This window comes from Caretta caretta, chromosome 5 (genome assembly GCF_965140235.1).
Source record: "Caretta caretta isolate rCarCar2 chromosome 5, rCarCar1.hap1, whole genome shotgun sequence".
Lineage (NCBI taxonomy): Eukaryota > Metazoa > Chordata > Testudines > Cheloniidae > Caretta > Caretta caretta.
Window position 1 is genome coordinate 20,814,718 of NC_134210.1, and position 25,863 is coordinate 20,840,580.

General features: G+C 37.8%; 1 protein-coding gene across 4 annotated transcripts in view; it reads left to right on the forward strand.

Annotated features, from left to right (window-relative positions):
• WDR7 (WD repeat domain 7) overlaps positions 1-25,863 on the forward strand; it is a 375,678-nt gene that overhangs the window by 259,318 nt on the left and 90,497 nt on the right. For all 4 annotated transcript variants that reach the window (XM_048851745.2, XM_075128394.1, XM_048851746.2 and 1 more), the window contains one exon: positions 13,051-13,237. In XM_048851745.2, coding sequence (XP_048707702.2) covers positions 13,051-13,237 — 187 coding nt within the window. The remainder of the gene's footprint in view (positions 1-13,050; positions 13,238-25,863) is intronic.

Genomic DNA, 25,863 nt, shown 5'->3' on the forward strand with positions numbered 1-25,863 from the left:
GCTAAAGCAACTGCTGTTGATCCAGAATAACTTAAGAGTTCCCTGTTCAATATTGCTGCTTTTAAATGTCAGACATACACACGCTTTAGAGAGTTCCAAGTTGTAAACTAGTTATTCTCGTTAGTTTTAATGGGGCTACTCAAGTGAGCAACCCCCACTAATATGAATAGGGGTTCTCTCACTCTGGTTCAAAGAGATTTAATACCTTAAATTGACAGTATTTTCTATGAAGTAATAAACTGATGTACTGCTTTGTAAATTAGATCCATGAATGTTGAGGGTCTATATGAATGACTTAGCAGATATCATTTGTAATATAAAAGGTTTGTGAGATTGACCCATTAAAACAGCATGACCAAATATTTAATATAAAGAACAGTCAGCTTCCATAAAATAAACTGTATATATGATGTTTATTGTTACAAAAACTATCAAGTTTTCATTAATGACATTTAAGTACTACTTTAAAAGTTAAAGTAAATAACATAGTTTAATAGTGTTCTAAAATTAATTTTAACAATTGAAAAGGAAAGTGTAAAATTTGAACCACAGTTAAGAATAAACACATTGATTTTTCTCCTCCTTGCTAGATTATAAACAAATTTGAGAAAAAAAGATTGTTTACTGTTTCCATAGCAGTATAATATATTTTCATAGTCAGAGTAAGAATGCACTTAAGCTGCTATATTTGGGTTCTCTCCATAAATTGAAACAAGTCTGATCTAAAGCTCATTTACCGTCTTGGAATAGAATTGATCTTGCTTTCACATTTGATTCACCCACTGCGGATTTTGAGAGGAAGAAAAATAGCGTTGTTAGGTCAGTTTAACTAGGCCAGAGTTAGACAGAAAAGACTCGCAAACCAACTGTTTTAAATATTTTTTCTTCTTTCTCTCTTTGTCTTTCTTTCTGTGGATTTTTTAAAATAGCATCTTAGCTGATTTTAATATAATTTGTGAAGTCATTCATATAGACCCTCAACATTCATGGATCTAATTTACAAAGCAGTACATCAGTTTATTACTTCATAGAAAATACTGTCAATTTGTTACCCCTAGGATTAGCTGTTTTGCACTGAGACACTTTTGTTTAACCTGAAGGGTTTGATATAACAATTAATAGGAGGGAAGTTCTTGCTTTGCTGAGATCAAATAATATTTCTCTGCTGTCTTAACTCTTCAAAATGGATTGTCACATTTTGTACTCAAATATATATGTTCTGCTAAGACACATGTTTAAAACATAGATGTGCATTTTGACAACGGGTAAACTAAAGAGTAAATGTTGGGCTTTCCATGTTCAAATAGTAACAACTTCTAGCAGTCCTACAATAAAAGACCAAATTGTATATTTCATAGGGGGAAAGTATTTAATAAAGAAACATTTAATTTTCAAGCTCATAAGAGGTTGCTATAAACTGCATCACAAATTTTGTGTTCACTTGTACCCCAGGAAAGCCAGCTGAAACCAGTAGTATTGTATAGGATATGAAGGCAGAATAGGTTTAATAGGATGCTATCAATATATTTTTCATAATAGTTAATCTTCATTGCTCCAAAACCATTAGAGTATTAAGATTTTAACAGTTTTAAAAACAACCTTAGTCCTTAAAATTGCACGGAAATAGAAAAAAGTGAATTGTGAAGGCCTTCTTTAAAATACACACTTCTGACCATTTTAAATTGTATTCTTATGCATCTAGACTAGAAACAGCAACAACTACTAACTTAATTAATTTAAAATACTTTTTAATCAGTCATTAATCAAATAATAAAAAGTAAAAAAAATTGCTTTGTTATTAATTTCACGAAGAAAATAATATTCTACATTTTTCTCAATTCTGTTATATTTACATTTAAAATATTAGGTGATAATGACAAAATAAGCAAAGATTGTTTTCTAGAGATGCATTAAACCTTCTGTGCCATCTCTGATAGAATGGGCTATATATATTCATAAGTGAAAGAAGAGCAGGAGTCAAAAATGTTACAACTGTGGTCTGACCAATAAGCCAGGAGACTGCTAATTGCTTCCTGTCCCTTTTGAAATTACTCAGACTGAGCTAGATAGTACTTATTGATTTACTGTACAGTAAATGTCCTATTGTTCCCCACACGTCAGTGTGGCAGGTAGGTGCGAATCTGGCCCTGACTGAAACCAAATTTAGTTTATCTAAAACATTAAGAGGAATTAATTTTGAATCACTGTATAATGAATGAAACATGGCACAAAATGATTAAGCAGAGATATGAGAATGCAGTATAATTCTTTGCACACTTGGCCTGTGCAGTGCTCATATAAACACAGCAGATACAGATAATAGTACAGTACACAGTAATTCAAGCTTTTTGAAGTTATTTATTCATCTGTTTTTCTACCTGAGGATCTTCCAAGTTAATGAGACAGCATTTAATAAAAGCATCCAAAATATACAATGTGTCTACAGACAAGCATTGTTGATGATTTGTCATTTGATATGGAGTTCGAGTATAGACATTGTGGATCATTTTAAGATATTTTGTTTTTCTATTCCTATTTAGGAGCAACTCCTATCTTAATTCCAGACTGAACATAAAGTACCCTTAATCGTTCTGTCGGTCACAGGAGTTTGTTGACCACACATGACAGCCACACTAGCTTCTAAAGGTATGTCTGCACAGCCAAAGTTGTGCCTAGGCTAGCCTACCCGAGTTAGCTTGAAACCGTCGAGTGTGGGTAACAGTAGCAGGGAAGACAGCACAGCATAGGCTTCAGAGTGGGCTAGTGAGCCGAGGATGGACCCAGGGTCTGTGCCAGACCTGTACTACCCCCACTGAGGCCAGCGCTATGCTGTATTCTCTGCTGCTGCTGCCAACAGCTGGATTTGAGCTAGCTCATATAGACGAGCCTATGCGCAGCTTTTGCTGTGCTGACATACACTTAGTGTAAAGTACAAGCATGTTTGTAAAAAAGAAAAGAAAATCACACACACACAATTTTGAAATCTTGTCACTGCTAACTGTGATTCCCTAAAAGTTGCTGCCTTCCTATCTTTTCGTGAGAATGGTGCATAACACTCATCGGCATAGGTCAAAAGAGAAGAGTCTAGGTCATCACAAACTTAGTTGTGGAAAATCAGCGTCAATATCTGAAAGAAATTACTACTAGACTTGAAGGAAGTTCCAGAAAAACAGAGATAAGTTGTCAGTAAACAAAGTTACAAAGATTATACTTAGAATAATTATTTCGCTGGAGGATCTTCAAGCCCTGGAGCACTTGACAAACCATTAATTTAGGCCTAACAATTCCGCCGCACGAGAGAGGAAAGTCATCTTCTACCCACTTAATAGATGAGTAGACTGATGCACATAGCTGAAATTCTCTGCATTGAGATTATATAAATGATGGCCTTGCACCCCTCTTCTTCTTGGGATAGGTCTTGCATCTAGCTAGTTGTCTACAAATTTGATTCCCTCATCATCATAACATCTCAACATCCATTTGGTTTTGTAGCATGTGGGGAATGTATTTCACCCAGAGAGATTGTGATTTGCTCTAACCGCTGTTCATCATTCTTCCAGAAAGCTATACAAAATATAGAGAGAAGGGGAGTCATCACTATTAATACTGGAAAAAAAGAGGTGAAACAAGTTAACATGCATGGCTGATGTCTTTCATATTTGTTTAGTGAGAGCTTGGTCTAGTGGCTAAAGCATAAGACTGAAGGCTTGTCTGTACTTGGCTAAATTGGCACTGCTGCGATCAATGCAGCGATGTTGATTTAGTAGGTCTGGTGAAGACAAGCTAAGTGGATGGCAGAGCGCTTCTCCATCAACGTCTATACTCCACCGCCCCGAAAGGCGGAAGGTAAGTCGATGGGAGAGCATCTCCCCTCGATACAGCAGAGTGTAGACACTATTGTAAGTCTACCTAGGTTATGTCGACTTCAGATACATAACTTACGTAATTGAAGTACTGTAACTTAGGTCAACTTAGAGCTTTAGTGTAGACCAGCCTTAAGAAACAAAGATCAGTGTTTATTTCATGTCTTTGCCATTGATTTTCTGCATGACGCTGGGCATGTCATTTAACCTGTTTCCCCATCTGCAATATGGGAATAACAATACTTAACGTCCAAAGTTGTTTGTAAAGCACACAGAGGTCCTAAAAATGAAAGGCACTGGTGAAGTGCAAAGTATTATTGTCAAGGAGTCCCCGGGCGATGCTCTGGAACTGCTCCCTACGAAGCCAGTCAGGACTCTGGGGAAGTCTCCTTTCTGTGAACAGACTGTCTTCAGGACACACAGCTCACACGGCTTCCACCTTCCTGGGTCTGACCTCGGAACATTCAGCATCCTCTGCCCTTCTGTGCGCTTCCCACAGCGAGTCCGCCCCGGCGGGCTCCTGGGGAAGCCAGAGGGTCCTGAACCCAACTTCGCAGCCAGACGTGACTCTCAGCCAGCCAGTAAAACAGAAGGTTTATTAGACGACAGGAACATGGTCTAAAACAGAGCTCGTAGGTGCAGAGAACAGGACCTCTCAGCTGGGTCCATTTTGGGGGGCAGTGAGCCAGACAACCACGTCTGCACTTCACTCCACATCCCCAGCCAGCCCCAAACTGAAACTCTCTCCCGCCACTCCTTTTCTGGGCCAGGAGGTCACCTGATTCCTTTGTTCTCCAGCCCTTTAGCTCTCACCTTGCAGCGGGGAAGGGCCCAGGCCACCAGTTGTCAGGAAACAGGATGTTGGCCATTCTCTGTGTCCAGACCCCTGCACATACCTGCCCTCTAGGGCTCTGCAATGATCAAACACCCTTAACCCACCACCTAGATACTTAAGAACTGCATAGGGGAAACTGAGGCACCCCCCGCAATATTCAGAGGAAACATTAAGAACAGTCCTGCTTCGTCACAATTATTAACAACACCATGGAAATATTTGTGCATATTCTAGTGATGCAAGTTACAGTTGCCCAGTCACAAATTCAACTTAAGCTTTAAAGAGGTAACGTTTTAATTTACTGTTAAAATTTGTTTACTTACTCATGGTCCCTCTCTGTTTGGCTTGGAGCAAACTGTTCTGATTTCTTTCTGGTTTTTAAGCTTCTCTTTTCCTTCATTACCCATCACTCCCTGTGACATTCCCAGTGTGCATGCAGAGAAATAATTGTGCAAGATCTGAAAAAGGGTACAAAATCATCAAGACTGGAACTTTTTGCTTACAACTTTACTGTGTCTATCCTATGTTAAGTTCAACGTCCTGTCTGCTCATCTCCCCTCCCCCGCCCAGTCTCCCCTCCGCCCCACTAGACATTTCCATGAAGGGGAAAGCAAATCCAAATTGAAGATGGAGAAACATGATCAATGAAAAACTTTCTTCTAAACTAAAAAGGATGGTCAGCTACTTCCAGTCACAAAATTACTGATACCCACTTAATGTACTGGTTTCTATATCACTGTCTATTTGCAGCTTTTAAATAAAATATCAGTGACAAAATCACGTTTTTATGTAAAAGATATAGGAGAGTCCTTTACTAAATCACATTCTAAATTACTGCCTGAAATAATATTGTTCAATAAAAGTAGTTTGGGTATTTTTACTGAAGGCTTTGTTCATGAAGTTTATTTCTTAATTACTTTTTGTAATCACTGACATATGTTGGTCATTATTATTCTCATCTTGCCAAGACAGATTTTTTTTTTTTAAAGAGTGTGCTAATTACTAGCAAAAGAGGGGGAACTGCATGATACATTGCAGCATCAATTTACAGTTGAGTATATTATCTTTTCTGGAATGTGGAGCAAAAACTCTAGTCAACTCCAAAACTTACTGCAATCTGTATAATGTTACCATGCCACTAGGTCATCTTAGACTTACATTTAAATATGTTCTAATACTTTTCATATTGCAGTTTTCTGTACAGCTAGGTTTGTATCATTTTTGGAGTTAGCATATTTGTTAATAGACATTTAATAAATAGCAAGACACCAGCATCAGCACAGACTTGCTAATGCAGTCTTTGGCTACTGTAGCAATGCTGATGTGTATTGGCAAATTCACATTAGCATAGCCACTACTTGTCCTGCACTAGATAATGGACTCAAAGGTTAAGAGCAAAGGATCTCAACAGATCCAATCAGCGGAGCTTTTCCAGGGCTAATTACCTCTTTACTGCGCTGACTCTAATGTGACATGTTTATTGCCTTAACTAACAACTCATTAGCTTAGTTGATGTTTTTGTCAATATTAATTCGTTCATTTAAGCCAAGTCAAACCTTAAACAAAGATGTCCAGACTGAGAAACTGGCAGCAGAGTGACTTTAGTTTAGTTCATCTTTTTTTCCTGTAGCTCAATTTAAACAAAATAAATGTTGACAAGAGAAATATTTAGAGTATTTTTCTAAAGGAAGCATGCAATGATCAATGTGCTAATGTTTGTTGCATATGGCACCTTTTTTTATAAAACTCCATGTTTAGGAAATAAAATTAAAGTAAACTAAAGCACATACTTCAGAGCTTAATGTGTATATCAGGAAGCAACAGTTACTACTCTTCTTTGATTGCATATTCACAGATTAACATAAGAAGGCATGTCAGTTGTTAGCTGCTCTAAACTGCTAAATATGGCTAGCAGTTTGTTCAATAAATAAAAATAAGCAACTTGGAGAAGTCTAGTTTTAAGAACTGCCTAGAGAAAAACCAATAAAAATCAATATTTTATCTCTACCACTATAACTATCTAAAGTAATGTTATTAGAAGAGGTAATGTATAATTGCACTGCAATAATGATAAATTACATTTATCTTGGAATTTTACTCTTTTTAGCTGTCATTCACATTTTATAAACAGTTACTAGTTAATTATTTTAATAGAGACTATTTAAAATAAAATTCATAATTATAATGATTGAGCGTGCAGAATCTGGACTTGGCTTTTAATAGGCTGGGCTCTTGACTGGATCATTATCTTTTTTCTAGTTATTGTCATTTTTAAAAGGCAGAAAAGAAAGGTGAAAAAGTTACTTTCCATTAAACAGAGTAGAAACTGATGATGGTGTAGCAGTATTCTTTGAAGTAGTAGTCAGGCAGTCACTATTAGTAGTTGCATTTAGCTATTAACTGCAATGCTGCAAATCTCAAAGAAAATCTGAAGTTGTTGTATTATCTGTAGTGTCTTAAGTGTACTTGGTGTTTCACAAAACATAAAATTGCAGGGATCCTGCTCCAAATAGCCAACAGTCAAAATCAGATAAATGCAATACATTGGGGTCTGAATGAAGTGTGTGAATGTGTGAGATTGCCAGTGAAGAGATCAATGTAGGATGAGTTCACAAAAGTGGGGCTAAGTAAAACTGCACAATATTCTTTTTGTACATGGATTCTCAGTTTAAAATGTCTTTCATTTATGTGCCGTAATCAAATATTAAGTTACTGAGAGACACCAGTGGGGGTGTGAAATTTTATAGTGAAGTCTCTTCTTGTAAATTTCAGGCAATGCCTTCTTTAAGCGCACAGCTTGCATTTGGGCTGTGCACTGAAGAGTATCTTGGGACCAAGAATGCTGCTCCTAGGCTATAGAGAAACTTGTGGCTGGCCCCAGTCAGTTGACTTGGGCTTGCAGGGTTTGGGCTAACAGGTAGATATTTGGGCTTGGGCTTGGGCTGGTGCCTGAGCTCTGGGTCCCTCCCCAGTTGCAGTGTCCCAAAGACTGAACCTGAACTTCTACAATACCGCAATTAAACAGCTCCTAGCCTGAGTCTCACGAGTCCGAGTCAGCTGGCACGGGCCAGCTGTGGATGTTTAAATGCAGATGTAAATGCAAGCTCTCTGTATTTGCTGCTAAATCCCTGTGGCTATAGTGTCTCCAATAGCTCTAACATCCATGTGTTATAGGGGCAGTGACCTCTGCCCCACGGCTCTGCCCTTTCTTCTCCACTTTTCTGCTCCTGTTCCACTCCAAATTTTCCCTGTGCAATCGCACACTAGAGCCCTGCAGGTTGTGGAGTTCAACCATGCAGGATATTTACACCCTTTGGGCAAACTCCCCAGCATAGTTACTGTGGCTGAGTCGGGTGACTGATGCACTCAAATGGGTAGAACACACCTTCTAATGCCTAGGCCTTGAGCTGCCTTCTGCACAGCTGCTATCATTTACGGCCCTGCAAATGGTCGGTTTTGGTGGGTTTTATGGTGACCCAGAATTGGGGTGGAAAACTTTTACCCAGCTCTCCTTTACCTTAGACTTTTCTGACAGGCTCCTATGTTCATTTGGCAGCCAGAATTTGGCCCTTAATGAAACTTTTTCTGCTTCTTCACTCTTTTTAATAAAATGTGACACCAGGTAGAAATTTAAAAACAAAAAGCCCCCCAAAACTACATGTATAGATTTGTATTAACATCGAGTGACAGCCATTGTAAATAGTTATTTTCCCTGTCTTACAAGTAACATATTTTGTTATACTTTAATTCCTTTTTATTAAAGTCAGTCATTTGAAACAGAGAGAGAAGAATACAATATGGCACCATGCCACTTGTGTTCTGTGACCTGCATGACTGGGGGAAGGACTTCATTCACTTGGTAACACATTATTAATTCATTTGGCATTCATTGTAATAACATAAATCATCAGAAATTCATTTAGTTTTAAAGTGCATATAATATGTAATCTCAAAGGGTTGTCATTGTAATTGAGCTATTAATTAATGTAGCATTATTTTAATGTGACCCTCTTTTCCTCAGTCTACTGTTCAGCCTCTGACATGGGTAGGTAATTGGTAGCTGTTTCTTCATGTGTATTCAAGACATTCCTGTTTTGTGAAATATTTGTAATACTTTAAGATAAACCAACTTTAGCAATATATCCAAGTGTTCCTCAGTCTCTATTTGGTTCTTTCATTTAGTACAGTAGACTGGTGCAGTTAGCAGTATTTTGGAAGTGAGTATTATGCACTACCAGATGGCACGTGCAGAAAAAGAATGTTATGGATGGATCATAAGTAATTGGTAGCAGTTTTTTCATGTGTATTCAAGACATTCCTGTTTTGTGAAATATTTGTAATACTTTAAGATAAACCAACTTTAGCAATATATCCAAGTGTTCCTCAGTCTCTATTTGGTTCTTTCATTTAGTACAGTAGACTGGTGCAGTTAGCAGTATTTTGGAAGTGAGTATTATGCACTACCAGATGGCACGTGCAGAAAAAGAATGTTATGGATGGATCATAAGTAATTTTCCTTTATCAGCTATTCAGCATGTTGTTTATTGTCATGCTTATTGCACTGGGGAAGTTTCAGTATGAGACGTTTTCGCGGGGCTTCTGTCCATTCCTGAAAGGGAGAGAAGAGGCTACTCTGATGCCCAGATCTACTTTTGCTGTAGAGCTATTCATTGTGTATATGGTTCCTAAATCACTCACTTATAGCAGCAGCCACCATCTGTGCAGCTCAGGGCAGGCAAAGAATTTTCATTTGACTATTGCTGATTCTTCCTTTTCTGTCATTTCACTTTCTAACGCACTGCTGTGAGATGCCTAGGACAAGTGAGCATGTGAGCTCACTGCCTCCGTTTATCGGACTCTGAAGAAATTTCCCACTTGCATGTTTCTCTTTTTTGCTTCATGTGAGGAAGCTGCCTATAGAAGTCTCAGTGTGGAGAGAAGGCCAGTGCGGCTTTCTGACATCACCTGAGGAGCAGACAGCAGCAGCTTTTAATCAAAGTAAATCAAGTGCTGCCTGTGAGTAATAGTCATGATGGGATTAAGTTTAAGGGAAATGCTGGTGGAATACACCATTACACTTAGGAAACTACTCCATTTTTGCAACATTATTCAGTAAAGTTACATCCCCAGACAGCACTGTTCACTTAGATTGAAAGCCTCCCTCTACTGATTCTTCATATGATGTCATAAGGGATCTTTTAAGTAAAGGATAGAACGTATATACTGATGAGATGGACACAATTAAAGCTGTTTGGAAAATGGTTACGTTTTCCCCCAAAAAATGCTTCAGCCACCTCTGTCAGCTGGTTGAAAAACCGTAAAAATAAGTCTGAAAAAATCATAAAAAATTCTACCAACTCTAGCCACAATTCTGACCAAAAATCAATATACAATTTGACTTACAGTAGGTTGTGGTTAGGCTGCAAAAGTGTTTGACTGGAATGTTGAAAGCTACAACATCTACGTGGCTAGAGCATAATGTGCTTTACATAGTGTTGTGATCATTTAAAAAGATGATGTCTATTTTGATTTTTTTAATTGTTTAATTAAAAGTCTTGCTTCTAATAAAACACCCTCCAAAATTATTTACAGGTTTTATAAATCTTTTTCTCCTTTCTATTAATGTCTATTAGAGCTTTTCAGTTATCTGTCCGTTGCTTACTGACTACATGGGGAAATGAAATAATTGACTATGCACAAAGTGCTGTGAAATCTAGCCTGTTAAAAATACCCTGTAGTCTCTTTTAGTCCTAGTAATTTTAAGGGCTTTTTAAAAACAGTAGTTAGAAATTTGTCACACAGAAATGCAATTTTTAATTGGTGATCTTGTGGCCCAGTAAAATCATATTTTCAGGACTATTTGGTTTGAAAATTAACAGTGGGGTATTCTCCACTGAAAAATGTATATTTAGGATGCAATATGAGTATAGAAATTGCCCGATGATTCAGATCAATGGATCACCTAGTTCAGAATACGTATATTCTTCACACAAACATTACTGCCACTCATGCTATTTCAACAATCAAGAGGTAGAGATGGGACGGATTATGGATTATGGCATTGTTAATGGAATATAAAACCTTTTAAGCTCTAGTCACATTGGTTCACATTTGTTCCAGGTTGTGGTACCTTAAGGCCATTACCATCTGATGGCTGTTCAGAGTCTGTTTTAACGTGCAATACTGGTCTCAGTCCAGTTCTTAGTGGACAGATATCCACATCACAAAAATACATTCACAGTTGACATCCTTTTTAGTAGACTCAGCAGATAGTTTCAAGTATGAATGGAAACAGAACAGCATTTTATCCCAGCAAAAGATAGAGGGACATTAGTAAGGTGATGTGGGAAAACTAGTGCTGCCTTCAATGATGCTGTATTTGCTATGTGGACCGAGAACTACTCCAGCACCATTCATGAGTACTAAATTTATCCAAACATTCTTAAACAGAATAGGGGGAGAGAGGGGTTACGTGCGGATACTCACATGCTCTCACTAAAGAGTAGTGAGATAAAATATATATTGATATGCTTGCTTTAAGTTATACATCTGTTTTTTTTTAAAATTGAGCCACAATACTGTTGGGACAAATGTTGTAACATGTCACTCTTTAGGCCCAATAAATTTAGTGATGTCCCTGTTAAAAAGTCATTTGGATATTTTAGGGTCAGTTCAGCACATTTCAGGTATAAAGAAAGACAAATATTTTTAACTGATAACTAGATTATCCCTATAAATTTATCAAAGCCAACAGATTATCCCTATAAATTTACTCAAGCCAACAGTGCCATGATGTTGTGATGATTTAACTTACTGACCATCAGTGAGAAAGAATAGTAGCTTTTGATGAGATGGGATTCAATCTCATGTAGCAGCCTGAGTCACCTCATTACTGCTAACCTTCTACATTACATAAACCCAAATCCTTATACTATATGAGATTTAAAGGAAGAATATACATGCAGTCCAGGCTATACATCTGAAACTTATTTACAACATATTTTTGGCTGAATGTCACCTATCTCTACTCATAATACATTATTTTATTTGGTTTCAGTGCAGTGATAGTGCATGCAGACTTCTAGTGGGAAAATAAAATCTGTAGATAAATGTAAGTAGATGTTCAACTTCTTGCCATAAAATGGCTGCAGTTTCTGACGTAGGTACATGTTTCCCCAAGTTCAGGAAGGATAATAAGCAACTGCAAAGACACTAACTCCCTTAACATGGTTAAACTTATCAGTGGTTTTGCTGTCAGATTTGCATGAAATCAAATTAATGCAAATTAACACACTGTTTTAGTCCAATTTTAGGTTGGACTTTTGTTATGCACTATTTTGCACTAGGTTATAATAATAAACCAGCCCCGAGGAGAGGTATTATTGAGAGAAGAGAGCTTTCATGAAGTTATTTGGTTATCAAAGATGGGAAACTGAGGCCGGGTGCTGCAGCATGACCCCAGGCCACAAGAGGGCATGCAGGAAGCAGCTGGCCCTGCTACAAATAGTCCTACAGAAAGAATACAATATGGATGGAATCAATAGTCTATAAATATTAGTATAGACTCTAATAGAGAATTATTGCCTTCCTATAGTTTATCCATCCTAAAGAGTTTTATATTAGGCACATAATTCTTCATTAAATTTTACAGGATGGTGCAAAAATCCTATAGAAGGGTTATCACTTTTTTTGTTGAATTCTGTAGGACTTTTTGGTAAGCACTTTGTCTGGGCTTCTAGTCTCACAAGTGTTGGTGGAAAAGCCTTCCCCACTGCCATTCCTTTTAGCTAGAAAAACTTTCCTGTATCTTTCTGTCTCATTTTAGAGCATATTTTTCCTTGGTACGCTTTTTCCTCTCATTCTCTCACCTGCTATTTATTTAAATCTGTGATTGTACTATTTAATTCGCTAGTGGGTTGACATACCATTTACTGGAAAGATCCTATATTAAATAGGGCCCTGATCCCGCAAAAGATTTGATATTTAGTATTTATAATAATTCTTTTTATTGCAGTAACACTTAGCTATCATGGTCAGGGTCTGATTGTGCTAGGCTCTGTACAAACACATAACAGAAAAATGGTCCTTGCACCATAGAGGTTACGGTCAATTAATGTTATTGATATAGACAGCAGGGTGCATCTCTCCTTTCACTGACTTCACTGAGACCTGTGCAGGTGTAGGGACTTGCCCACTGGAAGCTTTTACAGCATAATAATGTTGTATTGTACTCTATGAGTAGATTTCCCTACTGTACTCTTATTCATGGTAACCTTTTAAAAATAACAAAGCAGAATCAATTCACGAGTTTTCTTTTTATTGTACTAGTTTTTATTCTGTTTTGTATGGTAGGTAAAGCTTTGACATTCCTTCTGCTGCAACCACCAAGCCCCAAACTTCCTCCACACAGCACCATCCGCAGAACTGCCATTGATCTGATTGGGCGAGGTTTTACAGTATGGGAGCCTTACATGGATGTCTCCGCTGTATTAATGGGCCTTTTGGAGCTCTGTGCTGATGCTGAGAAGCAACTTGCAAAGTATGTATTTAATCCAATAATTTTTTGGGGGGTGTGTATGTGTATGTTATGTTCTGCTTTGTTGCACCTGTTAACACACATGAAAATATAGATATGACCACTGTATTTAACTAGGGGAGGAAGCCCCCTTGTGTTTGAGCAATTTGAAATCTGGCATTTGTACCAACACCACCAAAATTATAATTACTGGTATACAAGAGTTGACTTGGTTTTGTAGTCTCTCTTGGCTCTGGTTGTAATCTCAGGCCTCAAAATTTAGGTTGACGTACTTACAACACTCGTGGGTGTGAAAAAAAAACATCCCTGAGCCCCATTGCTAGGCCAGCCGAACACCTGCTGTAGATGCAGCTAAGTCAACAGAAAAATGCTTCTATTGATCTAGCTACCATCACTCGAGGGAGTTCCTACCGCAAAGAATAATCCCTTTCCATCGCTGTAATCTGCTGTACGCTATGGGTTTATTGGAGGAGAGCTACAGTGCCATAGCTGTGGTGCTGTCGTGCCTGTAGTGTAGACATAGCCTCAGCAGGGGAAAGGCCTAGTCACATAGGGTATGTCTATACTGCAATTAGACACCCGCTGACTTGGGTTCACAGGGCTGAGGCTGCGGGGTTGTTTAACTGCTGTGTAGACTTCCTGGCTAGGGCTGGAGCCCGGGCTCTAGGATCCTGCAAGATGGAAACGGCCCATTGCCCTGGCTGCAGCCGGAGCTCAGAAGACTACTCCACAATTAAACAGCTCCTTAGCCTGAGCCCATTGAGCTGGACTCAGCTGGCAGAGGCCAGCCACAGGTGTCTAATTGCAGTGTTAGACCCATAGACTAGAAGGATCTCTTTAGTGACACTATTTACACTTATGTAGTCTGTTACCATCTTGGGCATGAACCCTTTCCTGGAGTCTGTAGTTGGCAAACATTTTTCAGGATGTGCTTTGGGGTACAAAGTTTTTAACCTATAAGACATTCTCATCAAATTTGAGGAAAAAAATCAGTTACACGTTATCTGTTAGGAAAACAGATTTTTCTAAACTCGAAAAGCTAGTATTCGTCAGCAGCTTTTTTTTTTCTCCTTTTTTTCAAAAAGCATATTTTTGTTGTGCAGTATTAAATTTATACCATGAACTAATAACTTTTGGGTATTTTGTAAAATACATTTTGGAAAAAGCTATTTATTTTGTTTAGAAATACTGCTTATTACATGTAGGCATAATTATTTTCTGTGACTGTCAAGGTTCCTCCCCCACTTTGAACTCTAGGGTACAAATGTGGGGACCTGCATGAAAACCTCCTAAGCTTACTTTTACCAGCTTAGGTTAAAACTTCCCCAAGGTACAAATTAATTTTATCTTTTGTCCTTGGAATAACCACTGCCACCACCAAACTCTAACTGGGTTTACTGGGAAACATAGTTTGGACACGTCTTTCCCCCCAAAATCCTCCCAACTCTTGCACCCCACTTCCTGGGAAAGGTTTGGTAAAAATCCTCACCAATTTGCATAGGTGACCCAGACCCAAACCCTTGGATCTGAGAACAATGAAAAAGCATTCAGTTTTCTTACAAGAAGACTTTTAATAGAAATAGAAGTAAATAGGAGTAAAGGAATCACCCCTGTAAAATCAGGATGGTAGGTACCTTACAGGGTAATTAGATTCAAAACATAGAGAATCCCTCTAGGCAAAACCTTAAGTTACAAAAAAGACACAGAGACAGAAATAGTCATTCTATTCAGCACAATTCTTTTCTCAGCCATTTAAAGAAATCATAATCTAACAAATACCTAGCTAGATTACTTACTAAAAGTTCTAAGACTCCATTCCTGTTCTATCCCCGGCAAAACAGCATACCAACAGACACAGACCCTTTGTTTCTCTCCCTCCTCCCAGCTTTTGAAAGTATCTTGTCTCCTCATTGGTCATTTTGGTCAGGTGCCAGCGAGGTTACCTTTAGCTTCTTAACCCTTTACAGGTGAGAGGATTTTTCCTCTGGCCAGGAGGGATTTTAAAGGGGTTTACCCTTCCCTTTACATTTATGACGGTGATCATCTAGATTTTTATACTTTCCTCATCTAAACTTAGTTTGTACGGGTAGCATCTAGGTAAATTGTGGATTTAAACATCCCTAAGAAATCATGAACTCAATAGACCACAAACTGTCTCCTGGGTCAATACCCAGCTTGTTAAACTGACCTAGATAGGGATTTATACTATAGACTGTCTTATAGTATACATCTTTTGGTCTGTGTGGCACATAGTCCACTTTCTAAATTGATATTTGCAGTCCATCAGATCAAAAAGAGATTTCTCTTGTAAAACTGCCAATCTGAGGTAAAATTCAAAATAAATATTATCACAATAACATTTTTTAAAATAATAATGTATGGTGTGTGTGTATGTCCATTGTAAAAAAACACTAAATTTACATCTACACAACAACCCACGTTTAAAACTTTCTCAAAATATGTCTTCAAAACTGGTTTGTAAAATACTGCAAGAATTTCTTTTAAAAACTTGTATTAGTTTTCTTTAAAATAAGTAATTTCTACTGAAAATATTTTAGTTCAGTCCAATCCTGTAACTTTATTTTAAACTCACAAAACCAATGAAATGGAGCCCAGTTCCTCTGTCCTTCTCTAATCCTCTGGTGTTTGTTTATTGCAGGTACTGTGATGTATGGTGAATTAAATAACTAAACATTGTTTCCATAGCTTGAAATCCTGTGATTGTGTTAATATCGGATAGATTTTTTTTTTTTTAAGATTTCATAGGGATTCAGCTGGAACTGGTATAGTGGTGGAAATTTGTTATCGAGGTCCCTCTGTTTCTGGTTTGTTCTGGTGAGGACACCTCTCAGGATCAGGCTGATTGAGGCTTGGGGTCCCAGGAAACAGTGGAGGCTGACAGCCATGATGGTAAAGCTTGCTCTAGTAGCCTCCATCAGTCCTTTCATTCTGTTCTTTGTTGTTGTTGTTCTTTTATACTTTCCCAGAAAATCTCTTTCTTGTAAGGACCCAAAAATGGAGTGGTGGATGGAATAGCCATCCCCTCATTATTTTGTCCACCAATTAGGCCTAGTATCCAACATACCAATTTTGGCTTATTAACTTCCGGCTTCTCACCTCCTGGTTCTTAACCAGCATAATTTCAATGCAGTCCTTGAATCATATCAACTTGGCTTTTTTGTCTAGCCTAATTCAGTTATTCTGTATCCCTTTTGTACCTTTTCCCACCAACTTTTGTTATTGTAGGTTACTGTAACATCTGATTAACTTTTACCTACTTTTTACAGTTGAGCTCATGGTTCAGGTAAATTTATAGGCCCAATTGTCATGACAGGTCCCCCAGTGAAGAACTAAAAGACCACTATGACCAGAAGCCAAGGAGATGGACCTCTCACAGTAAAGGCATGGGAATGGTGTGGGATGCAGACTAATCCTTTGTATTTGAGATCCCAGCTGCTGTTCTGCCTCATCCATGCCTGAAGCCTACACAGAGGAGGTTTTGGCCTTGCCAGATTATGGGGGAAGGGGAGCCTAAAATCATTGGGCAGGATCTGTGGCAGCTGTCACTACATTTAAATGACACAATGTACTGCCTAACATTGTCTAATCAAAGGATAAGGGGCAGGATTGTGTCATTGCTTAGACTCTGCAGCAGCAGATTCTGCTCAGTGGTCCCAATATTTCGACCAGCCCATGCAGATACAGCCTACTTGTTTCCAGGGTGCGTATGCTAGGTGAATGAAAGGTTAGTAGAAGAGAGTGTGAGGAGACAAGGTCTATGTGGTAAGCTAGGACAAGCCCTGGGAGCGTGTTTATCAACAAGGAGGCAATTTTGAAATGAATCCTCAATGAATGATAAGCCAGTTGAGCTGTTTGAGGATGGAGATATGTGGTTGGGCATGTTTGTACGTGTGAGAATGCAGACAGCAGCATTTTGTTAGATCTAGGGTACTGGGGCTTAGGGAAGCCTTATAAAAAGTACCGTAGTTGAAGGAAGGAATCAGGATGTCAGTGGAGGTGGTTGTGATGGTTCTCTGGGTACGCAGGACTGTGCCTCTGCCTCCAGTTGTGAGGGAGTCTTGCTTGTGGTAGCTGGGTGCTAGCTCCCTAACACCACCAGCCTTTCAGCCACTCAAGCCACTCTCCTCCAGACTATGCCAGCCCTGTGTTTGCCTTGCAGGTTAGTAAGAGGCGCATCTCAGTCCCTGAGTCCTCTTGAAGCATTCCAATGTGATATCCAACCACGGACACTGGCTACTCACAGAAGTCCCAGGTCCTCTTACCAGTTTTACTTAAACTGCCGCCCCTGTATAATACACAGCACTTGTAATGAAACAAAACAAGGTTTATTTAAGAAAGAATAGAGATTACACAAGAAGCAAGAGAGAGTGAAGGAAACAAATGGTTACAATACAAAATAAAATAATAAAATGTGAACTAGGGCCTACACTTTATTACGTGACCTTCTTATCTTATAAAGTAGGTTTCCCCCCCCAAAGTTCAGTCTGTTGGAGAGCTAGCTGGCTTCACGGGAACCAAGATCTAATCTTTAATGAAAAACACCTCTGCTCAGTAAGATCCAGAGTGCTGCTCCGCACTCTAATTATACTGAAACAGTCTTTTGCCTTTATTCATATCCAGAGCGATCCCTTTCTGTTATAATGCTCCTTTTTTACCTCCAAGTGGTTCGATTGTTTGCAGTTGTCTTTGATAGTTTTCCATTGACTCTTCTGTGATGGGGCAATGATAGGCAGTTGAACCTTGCATTACATCACTGGCTAACCAGTGATACGTGGCTACTCCCTCCTGTAGAACTAGGCAGTCACTGAGTAAGATCACTCCCTGGTGATTCCTTTTAACTTAAAAACCATATGAGCATAAACTTCAACATAGTTACATTATTCTTTAACTATTACCCATAGACATAACATGCCATGATTATAAGCACTTATACATTGCAAGCTTCCAATAGACACCTTACATGTTAACCTTAATTGACAAATACTCTAAGCAATGTATTTGATGTAGTGAGTTGTTTGCAAAGCATTGTTTGCTAAGGGGCCTATGTATCACAGTGGTATAAGATGAGTATAGCAATGTGGGAAATGCATGAGGAGGTGAGAGATTCTGAATCTAAGATAAAGACAAAATTATGGAAGGTGAAGACAAATCGAAGGTCTGAATCAAGGAAGGAATTTGGAGATGGAGCTATTATTTATTTGTTTGCAGTAATACTCACAATGTGTTGGATGCTATAAAAAAGATAAAATAATGCATACTGAAAAGACAAAGCAGTGAGAATGGGTAGAGGAAAGAGTTACAACCAACAAAGAAAATAGATAGTGATTGCTCAAACACTGATACTGTAAAGTTTTAATAACACAGTGTGTGTGTGAGTTATGAAAAATACAAAGATTATCCCGAATTACCCCCAGCTAATCTTCTGTAGCAATCACGTTAGAAGTGGGTCATCCAAAGGGATTTAAAGGAGGAGAGGGTCAGCTCATGGAGATGAACTAAATACAGGGATGCTACAGTGGAGATCATGGAGATGTTTGTGGGAGAAGTGAGCATAATGTATAACAAGGCTAGAGTAATTAGCAGAGCAAAAGGGACAGAATTGCTATGAAAAGAGAAAAGGGCAAAAATTGGAGAGGGGAAGAAATATTCAGGGCCTTGAAGTCAAGGATAAAAATCTTGATGCAATGGAAGAAGTGAAGACGGTGGAGGCATTCAGAGTGGAAGTGGGGCCTTGGTCTTATTGACTGGCAAGAAAGACGAGTTTGATGACATCATTTTATGGGCAGGTTGGGTTCTGGTTCATATAATCATATGTCTTCTCCAGTACAACTGAAATCTCAATTCCTTGAAATAGACATAAGACATCAATATACTATTATGGTAAAATATATTCTAATATTTCACAGCTTAAACTATAGTTTATAGAATTTATCTGTCTTCTGCATCTCCGACTTATTATCTAGTAAGTGCATCTCCAGGTCTTACTATTAGCATGTAGAGATTTAAATACTACAGAATTTGTCGATTTGATGTGACACCTTTTGCCTTATGTCCTCTTGGAGCAGCTGCGATTAAGTAGAATCGGAATTCCTGACTACTTCAGGTTAACACTTAGGATCCAATCCTGCTAAATGCATTTAAGTAACATTACTCACATGAGTAGGAGCCTTCATCTGTATTTGCAGGATTCCCTGGCTTAGACAAAATGCTTGGATTCTGTGTTGATGAGTGCAGTATATAAACCTAGATAGAGGACAGGGAAAAAAGCTTGTGGCATCTGCTCACGTATAATGTCTCTCCTCTGTCTGCTCTCTCCTCCCCCTTAGTCTACACACCATTGTAGTGTACATATACAACATCCTTTCATTTGAGATTCTGAGTTGCTCAGTTTCTTTTTTTAATATGTGTAGTTTGTGCAGGGTTGTTTCAATGATCACAGGCCAGATTCTACTATTTTTACTTGCACTGAGTAGTCCCTTACTATTTGAATCATCCCATTTGAAATAATTATGATAAAATATATAATAAGGGTGGCCGAATCTGGACCTCTGTGCTTATGGGATGGGAAATTAGGTGCTTGTAAAATTTGATGTGCCTTTTTTAATCTGTGTGTATGTATATGTGTGTGCGTGCGTGGATTGATTGATTGATTGATTGTTAAGGCATGATTTCAGTAATATTTTGTTACCCAGAGGCCTTTCTATCATAAATATCAATTCTCATATGAATAATCTTTATTCTTTCTAGTAATCTGATATCAGTGTGACTACTTGCACAATTAAGGATTTTGCAGAAATGGGCCTTTTTTTTTCTTTTTTTTTCCTTTTTTTTATTGTTAGTGTTTGTTGTTGTAAAATTAATTATTTTGTCTGAGATTTATCCTAAATATTTTTCACAATAGATTTTATATTAAAATGTTTCTGTATCTCCTATATTTTTTCTTTATTTAGTTAAGTTTTATCAGATAATGCAAACTGTGTTATACAAAATGAACATGGAAAAAGAGAAACACTATAGTATATTTATAATTAATGAATTAAATTACAGTTGATACAACAAGCAGCCAGAGTGGTCTGTTTGTGTATTAGATATAACTAAATTGTTATATTTCATATTGTCTGTGCTCTTTCCTGTATAAAAAAATTAATAATAATTAATAATACTGTATAATATTAGTGGCTATATGTCAGGTGTATATTGAGATAAGATTAGTTTCCATTCATAGCTACATGAGTCCTGTGAAATAAATAAATAAACCCCTAACTGCGACACACAAAATATCAGCTTCCTACTCTGGGAGAATTATGTAAATATTCAGTTTATCCTCTAAATGGTATCTAGAATATTTTCAGAAGTGTCTGTATTGTAGTTCTTTTGCAACTACAAATTAAGGTTTTTAGTATTTATTTGATACAAAAAAATCAATGTTAAAAGAAATATAACTGCAAATAGCAGATCTAATTATATGCTTTTTCACCACTTGGAATAAAAACAATTAAAAAATTATTTTATATTTTTAATGTATTGAAAGTTTAAACTACAACTGTTCAGTATTTTAAATTTCTACTTATAAGGTGTGTTTCAGTAAAGTGTGTGGATCAGATCTACAGCTGGCATACACAGGCATAGCTCCATGTACTTCAATGGAGCTTTGCTGATTTGCACCAAATGAGGATCTGGTTCTTTGGACCTTTGATCAGCATTCCCAGAATTACCAGTTTTTAGGTTACAAGTTGTAAATAGGTTTCAGAGTAGCAGCTATGTTAGTCTGTATCCACAAAAAGAAAAGGAGTACTTGTGGCACCTTAGAGACTAACAAATTTATTTGAGCATAAGCTTTTGTGAGCTACAGCTCACTTCATCGGATGCATGTAAATACTAACTTGTATTTTTTAATATACATTTTATATTGAATGGAACAATTTCACACAAACATATAGGCCTTTATCCTTGCGAATACAGTACTTTAACATTCAGCCTTAAGTGCTAAATGGTAAACGAGACTAACAATTGGGAAAAAATTCACTACTACAAAAAGAATGTACAGTATTTTGAACTTTGCACTTTGGCTAGCTAAGGATTTAAACTGAAAGGAACATTCTGAAATTGAACATACAAATGTTATAGATGAGTCAGCATCGTGTTACCATCCTAAGTTAAGAATTAATCTTACCATACTGTTGCTCATAAGAAATACAAGTGCAGGTCTTCTCTTCAGTAATTGGTTTTTTCTATCATATTGCTGATACCATAAAGGTTTCTGGATATATTTTAAAGCATGTGAGAGATGAGTACTGAAAAAACATTAATAAATGATTTAATGCATGCGTCGTCTGCGCAGTGCCTTGAAATTGCAGTATACTGTTTAACTGATGAGTTGGTATTTATATATATTGTGAGATTATAAATTTTTGATCATCATAAATAATACCGTATATATATCTTCAGATCACTTGTCTAAATGTTAACAAAAAATTAAAATGATAAACAAATTTGCCACAATATTGTAAAGTGATTAGTTGGTTTAACATTTAATTCTAATAAGTGCATTATTTGCAAAAATCTAATGACAGTTGTTCATCTAGCTGTATAGTGCACTATATCTTAGTAGTTTACCAAAAGAGAAAAAAGATTTTTTTAAAAAAAATTATGATGATAATATAAACCCTACAAAATAAAAAATGCACAGTATTTCAGTTAGATATTTTAAAGGTGCTCTTAATCTGTTTTTGTTAAATAATTGATTATTTAACCAGTAGAAATAACATTCCTAGAATATTAAACACCACTGTATACTTTCACAAGCCATGTTCTTTAGTATCAAAATTGAATTCATTCTTGTGTTACATTTTATATTTCACTTGAAGATTGCTGCAGTATCAGGGGCTTATAATTGTGAACTATTTAAGAAAATGTGGACAATAATAAACTCTGCAGGTTGCCTTGCTTCTAAAATGCATCCAGTCATCATTCTGTGTCTGTCTTCAGATGACTAACTTCTTTCTGCATTGTTTACAGATAAATATTGATAGTTTATTATATTGCATATTTTTAGACATCGGCCAAACAAAATGTAAAGAATGAGTGGGTTTGTAACGTTTAACGTGGAAAAATATGTGAATAAGATGAATAATTGTTGTCTGAACTTAGTTTGATTTTTAGAAGATAAAAGTGTAAAATATTTTATGCCCTTTGGCATGGTTTTAAAAATATTCAGGTAAGGTATACTGTATTTAAATGTAGACTTTATATAAACTGAGCAAGTACAGTTATTCAGAAAGTAATTTTAGTCTTGCTGTTACATCCTTAGCTGTCATAAAGATTAGTATGGCTCTCTATACACAGAGCACAGAATAAATGAATGTATCAGCATGTAGCCTTGAGGAGCCCAATGCAATTTTCATCATGATAAATTGCATAATAAGCAAGAAAGTGTTTGCTTATTAATCCATAACAAGATTTAGATTGAAAACGGCCTGTTACATCTATGACAGGTACAGTACTGACTTCAGAAGGACTAAGATGGAAAGAAATGTAGTAACAATGTGTACAGGGGGTTAAGTACGCATCTTACCCTCCTGATGCCCTGCTGAGCTGCCCCTTTTTGTGCCTGATTTACCGTGTACACAATAACAGTGCACAGCTGCCTTGCTTCTGTCTGTGATGTTAAGCACACTTTTTGAAGGAGCTTTTATGTCAAGCTTGTGCTGTTAAAAAAAATTCACTTCACATTTATTGACAAAGAAAAAAAACACATGCAGTGTTTGTCGTCTTTGTTGCGCTGCATAAAAATACATTTCTGAGCTGAGATGTGCTGCAGAGTTTTGGATAACTCCTCCACCCTTCTAGTCCAGCCCCTCCCCTACCCCACCCACAAACATACATACACACACTAAAGAATACACTATTTTAGCCATGCTGAGTGGAACTGCTCACTCATGAGGATTTAAGAGTATTTTTCTAGCATTAAATTAGGCTTTGATTTCCTACAGGCATAGAGGACTGTAGGGATCATTGCTGTCCATAATTTTTCTTCTTTGAATTAAAAAACGCAGTTTAATTTGGATTACTTTGTAATGTTTTATCAACATTTAAGAACAAATTGTATTTTCTCCAACGTGTGTATGTATAAACGGTACACATAATTAAGTAGTACCTTTTTAGTGTTAGTTTAACATGATTAGAGGAATTTTTTTGTTCTATGGTGAAAATGCAGCATAAATTAAAGGGCTTGAATAGTTTGCAAATATAGGGCAATACTTTTAGAATGCAACCTTTGTAGTTTATAGTTGGGGATTTTAAAAAAGGAAGAACATGAGCTAGTGAATAGAGAAAGCTTCTAAAGATGATTGGATGACTTTCTGTATATTTGGGCTACAAAAATACCTTTTAAACCTGGAAGTCGCAAGGGATCTGTCACCATTTCAATTATAAGCTTAGTTTTTTAAATCTTTAAATTCTCATTAAGCTGAAATTCAGACTAAAGATAGAGGCATAGCATTATAAAATAGGAAGTACTGTGCTCCATCAGTAGTCAGCTCCATCAGTACTTATGCAATTCTGCATTCATGGGCAGTTGATCATTGGGATATGCTCAGATTCTCAACAGCCCTGAGGAAGGCAAAACAGTCCCAATGTCCATGCTGTTATGCCATGTCGGAATGTTCATTCCTGACTCTTTATTTTGCCATCAGATCAGCCCTGTTCATGTAAGCAAGAGACTGCTTTTAAAAATACTTTTTTTTACAGTGTTGCAGAAATATAGCCCCTCCCCCCCCCCACACACACACCCCGGTTTCCTCCCGCTCTTTTGCTTCATGGTGTCAGTCTGGCAGCGTAAGCCACAGTGACAGAAAATGGCTGTGTGTTGGCTTTTCCCTCAATCCCGTTTGTACAGCAGCATTTCATCCTCTGCAAAGTATCTATCTGACCTAACAGCCACAGGAGGAAAGGGGCACAAAAGAAGCTACATGCGTCATCCTTAGAACAGAAAAAGATCCAGAGCAAAATCACATCCCTGGAATTTCTCTCGCAGAAGGTTACTAGACTGGTCATGGTTTCATCACTAATAAAGGGTTGGAGGAGAACATGGTTCCTCTGTGTTACTGTCTGAGTGGAATCCAGGGGTTTCGGGATTTGCTTTCCCCCTTGGTCACTCTTTTTATACGGAAATATGGAACAAAATAAACACATTTTTTATACTAAAATTTCATGGTTTTAATCCTGTGCAGTTGACTAGGCTGCTTTAGAAATAATAATGGTAAACAACTGCACTGTTGAAGTTTGATAGCTGGCTATTAGATAGGGGCCTAGAGTAGTCTTCTGGGGGCATGCATCAGTCTCAAAGAACTCGAGCAAATGGCTCAGAGTAGGACTCGCTGGTGGTCTCTGACAAGATCAGCGTGTGACAGGTTTGAGAGGGATCAACGAAATCATCTCCAGTCTGCACGAAAGGCGCCACAGAGCTGCTTCATCAAACATCATAGATACAGGCTTCCCATGCCCTCAGTGCAGCTGACTCTGTGCATCAGGGTTCGGACTTCAGAATCATATGCATAGCCATAGATGAGAATTGCAACAATATCGTCATCATCATCAGTGATGGACTACCAGAGTTAGATAGCGACCAAACCAATTATTCATGCTGATGTAAAAACACAGTAATCAAACTTTGCATCTGACTTCACCTTACAAAAGCCAAAAAATTGAGTTATGGTTCTCTTCTGCTAATCCCCTTTCCCCTAACCCATCTGCCTCTTCTGTGTTACCCTAAAGTCTCTCTCTCCCTCTCATTCTGTCCTCCTTCCTGTTACCTCCAAGTGCACTGTAGTCCTGAACATCCATATTATAACACAGCAGATCATTCTTTGCTTCTTTTTCTTTTGCAGAGCTGAGCTCCCCAAAGCTGCAAAAAGTTAACTGGAAATTAAAGTAAATTAAAGCTCCCAATAACTGGATACGTGTTCATTTTTTTAATGTAGATCTCATCCTCTCAGATGGAGGAAATGCCCATGTAAAATCTGTGTGTGTTCAAGAAGGCTCCATGTTCCCATGGGAAAACACTGAAGCATCTTTATTTTTAGTTTTAAAAAGCCTCTTCCTCCCCTGACCCAAAATTGAGATGCTTCCTCCTCACCTCCTGCCCCAGGATTTCACATCCTAAAAATCCTATCTTTTTGCTCTGAGTAGGTGATTTTCTTCTCCCTCCTGTGAGGTGAGGCCTCCACTTTCTCTTTGCCCCCCCTCTTAGCTACTAATGTGTGTTGAGCCGATAAAACTCTATCCTCCATCATAGTACCTTCCTTTATACACAGCCTTTTCACCTTCCTTCCCAGGAACTGGAGGGAACCCTTCAGTGTTCTTTCTCACCCTTGGGAGTGGGAATGTTGTATTCTTGAGTTCCTCTCAAGTGCAGGTCTTCCTGGCTGATACCAGCACACTTCTATGATCAGCATTCCACTCGCTCATGCATAAGACAAGGCAAAGTGCTGACCTATGGCATCTGACCAGCAGGAAAAAGGGACCAGCCTTACATCCCTACAGAAACCTGCCAGCAACAACCTTCAGGATTGCAACCCACAGGTTAAGATCCACTGTTCTCCAGTAAC